The following is a 6,034-nucleotide window of genomic DNA, read 5'->3' on the forward strand; positions in this document are numbered from 1 at the left end:
CACAATAATATGAACATACAGAATTTTTCGCATATGCTTGTTATTCAGAATACAAAAATCACATCTTGGACATCAACTGCATTGTGGTATTTAAAGACCAATTGTAGGATCTTATTAAGAATGTCAGTTGACTCAGTTCTACGCATGTTGATAGGAATTAGGTAACCCCACGCGGGACCTCCTGGTCATGAACATTTATTTTGATGTTTGTGTTGGTGAAAGAGGATACTGGAGAAAATATAATTTGTTGCAACTTCTCTGTAAAAAATGCCAAAGTTTTACTTGTATAGCTCTTTGTTATGAAATTGGTAACTGGGATAACTTATGGTGTATCTATGGATGCTAATACATTCTTGATTTTTCATCAACCTTTTTAACCTGGTTGCCAGATTACGGTCTACACTATGTGAACAATGATAAGAACAAGTAAAAGATTTCTTAAGAGCTGCAGATAAGTGCCTCACTTTACTTCCAGTCTTCGTCCAAGGGAATGCAGCTTTATGGCCTTCTGATGTAAATCATGTATATGTTAACAGTTAATTCTGTTTATAAACTTATAAGACCACAAAAATTAAAGAACAGATGTGTGGCTCCCAGAACGGGCCAGTAGGCCTAATGAGATCTATTATCATAGCAAAGATTTATTCATGAGAGGATTTTGCCCCTTTTTCGGTGTGAACTTGCTTCAAAAGGAGGTGATATGTGCATACAACAGGATTGGATTTTTTTGTTTTTCCATTTTCTTTTTTGGTTTCCAATCACGGGAAAAGCAGTGATCGGAGGCAGGTTTTGAAATTAAGCTTGTAATGGAGACTTACCAACTTTCAAAATAGTAACCTTGAAAATTTAATAAATACCCCTTTTGTTCTGGAATGCTAGAAAATTTGAGAAATTCTAAGGGGTTATTTGCAATGAACAATAGGAATAGTTGGGTTGACCAAAAAAGAAATGTAATTTAAGAAAACATAGCATAACATGATTTAACTGAAAAGGAGGTGGTCTTGGGGACCCAAATATATTGCCCAGCTCCTTATGTAGATATGGCAAAGTGATGCAAGCAGCCCAACTCGATTGGGCCCGAACCAGCTTAATTTTGAGTGCCCAATGGGTTATATGGGTCATAGGCTTATTACTTCCAAGTTTTTTAAATTGTAATAGGCCAATTCTATAAGCCAAAATATGAGGGATTTAAGTCCCATAAGGAATTAATGCTAATTTTACTTTAAAGTGGGTTTTTTAGAAGATTTCAGCAAGATTTTGGCCAATAATAAATATCCATCTTTCAGTCCAAGTAGTTTCTAGGAGTTCTGATTTTCTGGTTATGGTATTCAAGTCCAAAGATTTAGGCAGTTTCTAGAATCTAGACATTGATACGAGTACAATGTCAGTAGGTCGATTAATCTATAAATCTGGATATATATCAGCATTCCACCGAAAAGGATATACATCAGCATTGTTAGTTGAGTGTTTTAAATTAAATGAATGAAGATTGGAGTTGGAGGATAACAACCACGTGTGGTGTGTTTGTGGAATTCCCATTGTCACAGTCTGGAAGAGTTGTGTTCATAGTTGTCAAGGCGTCGCCAAGGCGTCACCTAGGCGTCCAGACGGTTTGCCTGGGGCCTCGGCGACAGCCGCCTTGTTGCACTGCATGTTGCCTTCTGTTTCGGCACTTATTTATGCCAAATATCATTCAAGTAAATGTTTTTAATATTTGTTATTTCATTTACTTAAGATATTATTCATAAATAAGCAAATACCCCCTATTTGAATCCAATAAAAATAGTTTAAAAATTAAATTCCAAAAGGATAAAAAGTCAACCCCCCAGTCCAAGAACAAAAACTAGATTTTGGTTATAGGGACGATTTTCAACTTTTAAATGCTAGGGTTTTTCTCAATTATGAAAATTTTATAAATTCTATCATGTTAAAACATTGCTAAAAACCAAAAGTCCGGTAAAAAAATATTTTGTTTTGATATTCATAAAATTATTTTCATTCAGGCAATTTTAACAGTATTCGCGCACTTAAAAATAAGTTTGACTGAAGCATTACTTTGTCATTGCAACTCAGATTTAAGTAATCTTAGACTTGTTAGAAAGCTGATTTTATATTATAACTAATACAAAAAGTCTCATGTAAAAATAAAATCATTTGACCAGTCAAACTTATTATAGAATAAGAGCATTTCTCTAAATGTTGATTTTTTATAACTTAATATGACTTAATGTTAATTTTTTATGATTTGATGTGGCTAAATATTGATTTTTAATGACTTGATGTGGCTTAATCTTGATTTTTTATGATACAAGGTATATATAACTTACTAAATAATGTTAGAAAATAGGAAAAATAAAAAATAATACTAGTTCGCCTTAAGGCGAGCGCCTTCTCGCCTAAGCGCTTAGACAACCCCCCACCACCTTGGTTCGCCTTGGCGCCGTGACAACTATGGTTGTGTTCTCAATTGTCACTTATTATCTTCCTCTTTCCCTGTTCCACTGACACTTCAACCTCCAACTGGTCAGATCAAGACCTCCATCCACACACTGTTCTCTATTTCTGTGATACATACCCAGCTTTGCAACCCAGTTTCAGTCCACCACCTCTTCTCATACCTCCTTCAATTCACCTCTGTTCCACACCAGATCTCTTATGATGTTTTCAGTTATAACCTATTCTTCTGAACAACACCATAGAACTCTGAACCAATCCCATGTTCTGGACAACACCCTCTTCTAGTTCAATCGTACACCGGTGACCACCTAAGATTTCTCCCTCAGATTTCAGTCACTGATTGGCCCTAACCCAAGGGTGACTTGACCCCAGTTTTAGCCTTATTTGATCCTTGGTTATTACGTTATTAAAATTCTCCCCAGTCTGTACTGAGCTAGCACCGACTCTACTTCTCTAATTTCAGCCCTAATCCCTTAGTTTACGGTTAGAGTTTGTGGGCCCTCCATCACAAAGTTTGGAAATTCTTCTACTTCTTTGACTTCTTTGCAATCTAGCCGGTTGAATCAGGAACCGTGCCAAACAGCTCAAGGCACAAATATTTTGCATAGTTGAGTGATGGTGTCAGAGACTCAGAGTCAGACAACAAACCGCGATGTCAGGCTTGGCAAAGCTCCAAAACAGGATTCAAGAACCTAGGACTGATGCAGATGCACTACCTTGGACCAATCCAAACGGAGATGAACGGGGTCCAATTTGGGTTTTTTCTAGTAGGACCTTTTAAGAATTTTATTTATTTCTATTTTGGGATTAACATGCAATAGTAGAAGATAGCTATTATGATTTATTTTTCTAATTAATTTGAGTTACCAAATTAGAATAGGTTTCCTTTTTATGTTGGGTTTCTTTTATTATTTATACCATCTAACCGTGCTACTAGAATTCAGATTTGAAGTGTTTGTGAATGCCTGTGTGGCTAAAAGTGCATGTGCGATCCTCCTCCCCACCCCCCTCCCCTTCTTGTGTGATTCCCTCTCTCCCCTACAACTCTGATTCTCCTCTCAGAATTCTTCCCTTCCCTTACCGGCCCTCCATACAGCATATTTACTTCAAATTTTGAAGTTAATTTCAGATGCTATATTCTTACATAAATTAATTTCAGATGATATATTCTTACATAAATAATTACGTGTTAAAAAGAGACCGATTTATCCACATTTATGCAAGTGTAACTATATTGCTTCTACTGCCTTCACATTATGTTCAGTTTAGGGGAGGTCAAATTATTTTTGACATCACATAAAACTAACTACAATTGTTGCAAGAGAGATAAATTATTAATGTCTTTCCAAATGAGAAAAAGGGACATTACTGGTATTATTTTCATCACATAAACTCTGTCCGTACTATGACAAGAGATGAAGTTACTAAGTCTCTAGCGGTGCACCATTTCTATTAGATATGTGTGGCAATAAAGGTCATGTTAGTGCGTATACGTGCTCTGTCTGTGTCGGAAGCTGTCTCCACACATGTTTGACATAGGTAACCGTGCAGGGTCAAAGCACAAAAGGGAATATCACATCAAAAGTGTTGCCTCTGGCCATTCATCAGATGAATGGAAGAAGCATAATTCTCTCTCAAGCTATCTATCAATCTATCTATCTAAGCTGAAATGATAAGATATGGTCCTTGTTGCTTTCCTCCGATATTTTCTTACAAGTTTTTGCAGTTATAAGGTTTTTAAACTTGACAAGAGTTCCACTGGATTTTATCTTAGCTTTTTCTTTCCATCGCTAGATTTTTAGTTCATTTGGATGTAGATGGGTGGGGGTGGGGATGGGGAGGTGGTTTGAACAAACATGGCCTTAAATAGACTTATAAAGCTGAATGGCAATACAGGATCCATGTAGCGGACCCCATTTTAGTTGGTAAAAGGTTTCGTTGAGCGGAGTTTTTTTTTTTTTTCTTTTCTTTTCTTTCTTTCTTTTGTGGGGGTTGGATGGAGGGGAGGGGTTGGGCAGCACAACTTCAAAGGACACAGGAAAATGCCCATTCAGCAAGAGCAAGTAATCCTCCTTAAAAGCTAAATACTCAACTCCATCGAATTATCTCTTCTTCCTGTTAGAAAATTGTGAATTTTTTTTTTTTTAAAGAACTTTAAACCCAACAGTGTTATAGAAACAGGCAGCATCAACACTAGTTCAGAAAACAAACTTTACAGAACTATTATCAGAAAATCGGTTATTAGAGAAGGTGGCAAATACAATTGCAAAGAGGAATGAGCTGAAAGGAGGGAAGTGTAACCAACAACACAAAATCAGACCTCAGCCAATCAAAATCGAAAAACAATGCCAGGGTAATGCCACAATTATATGGAGAAAGTTACTAACAAACTCCAACATAAGAAAGCACGTAACCGTAGCTAAATTCAGAGTGTCAGAACATGACTACAAATGACCAACCTGCCGAGAAAGATCGAATTGCCCCAATATAACCTCTGCAGCCTTCAAGGTCTTATCAATATTCTCGTGTGCTCTTCGAATGGAATGCGTTCTTATCTGTACCACAAGCATCCATAGATCAGCAGAAATCAAAAGGAAGAACAGCCATATCAACATGAAAACTCTCAGAACCCTCAATTTTCCAAATCTAAGAGATCATATAGATCTTATGAGCTCAAGACAAGTGAATTAAGGAGAATAAAGTAGAAAATGAGAAAAAATGTCCATGCCTGGGTGGGACGCATAGCGGTCTCAAGAGCAGAGAGACGGTGATCGAAGGAACCTAGAATGGTGACCATGTTGTCAGTGCTGGTCTGGCTCTTCTGGAGAGCCTCTCTCATGAAGGCTGCTCGATCACTTAGGGTTTCCATGGTCAGGGGAACCGGAACCCTAATCTCCGACCCCTACTCCTTCTCTATTGAAGACTAAGGAAGGAGAGTCGACTCCAGTCCAGTCTCTTCTTCTCCGGGCGAGAAATACCGGCTGTGAGAAAACGTGTATTAGGTGTCAAGCCACGATGCCACCACCTCTGTGGGGCCGAGGAATTGTCGTTGGCATTTTGCTATCGGAGAAGATGAGCTTTCTTCCTTCTAGATTCTAGAGCCACCCTGAACAGAGGGAACTCTGCAGAATGATCGCCACCCGAGTCGGTGAAGCTAGGCTATACTCTAGCCTACGCTGCGAACCCCATTAGCGAAACAAAATTATTTTTTTTTTCCTGGTAATAACCCAACAGCAAAGGACTATTCCTCGTCACGCGGCGTTACTAGGAAGATTCATGCCATGAAAGTACCACTCAACGCCAAATGACCAAGTGGTAGAAAAATTAAAAAGATAAAAATTACATTGCCACCCCTGAACTTTGGTTCTTATTCAATGCCACCCTTTGAACTTTTTGAAAAATCAAAGTCACCCCTAAAAATTCAAACAATTTCAAATCGGTCATTGCCATTAGTCGACCATGTTAAGTGAATGAAAATCTGTTAATTTTTTTATAATATGCCCAAAACACCCTTATCTATTGTGAGAGGACAACATTGCCCTCCCTTTCCTTTCTTCTTCTAAACCCACTTTTCCTC

The 6,034-nt window shown here is 37.8% G+C and overlaps 1 protein-coding gene across 1 annotated transcript in view; it reads right to left on the reverse strand.

Annotated features, from left to right (window-relative positions):
* LOC122057376 (exocyst complex component EXO70A1-like) overlaps positions 1-5,695 on the reverse strand; it is a 32,944-nt gene extending 27,249 nt beyond the window's left edge. The window contains exons 1-2 of the mRNA XM_042619449.1: positions 5,186-5,695; positions 4,917-5,012 (exon numbers count right to left, since the gene is read on the reverse strand). Coding sequence (XP_042475383.1) covers positions 4,917-5,012; positions 5,186-5,326 — 237 coding nt within the window. The 5' untranslated portion in view covers positions 5,327-5,695. The remainder of the gene's footprint in view (positions 1-4,916; positions 5,013-5,185) is intronic.
* Positions 5,696-6,034: the final 339 nt, after the last annotated feature.

The sequence above is a fragment of the Macadamia integrifolia genome, chromosome 12 (assembly GCF_013358625.1).
Source record: "Macadamia integrifolia cultivar HAES 741 chromosome 12, SCU_Mint_v3, whole genome shotgun sequence".
NCBI lineage: Eukaryota > Viridiplantae > Streptophyta > Magnoliopsida > Proteales > Proteaceae > Macadamia > Macadamia integrifolia.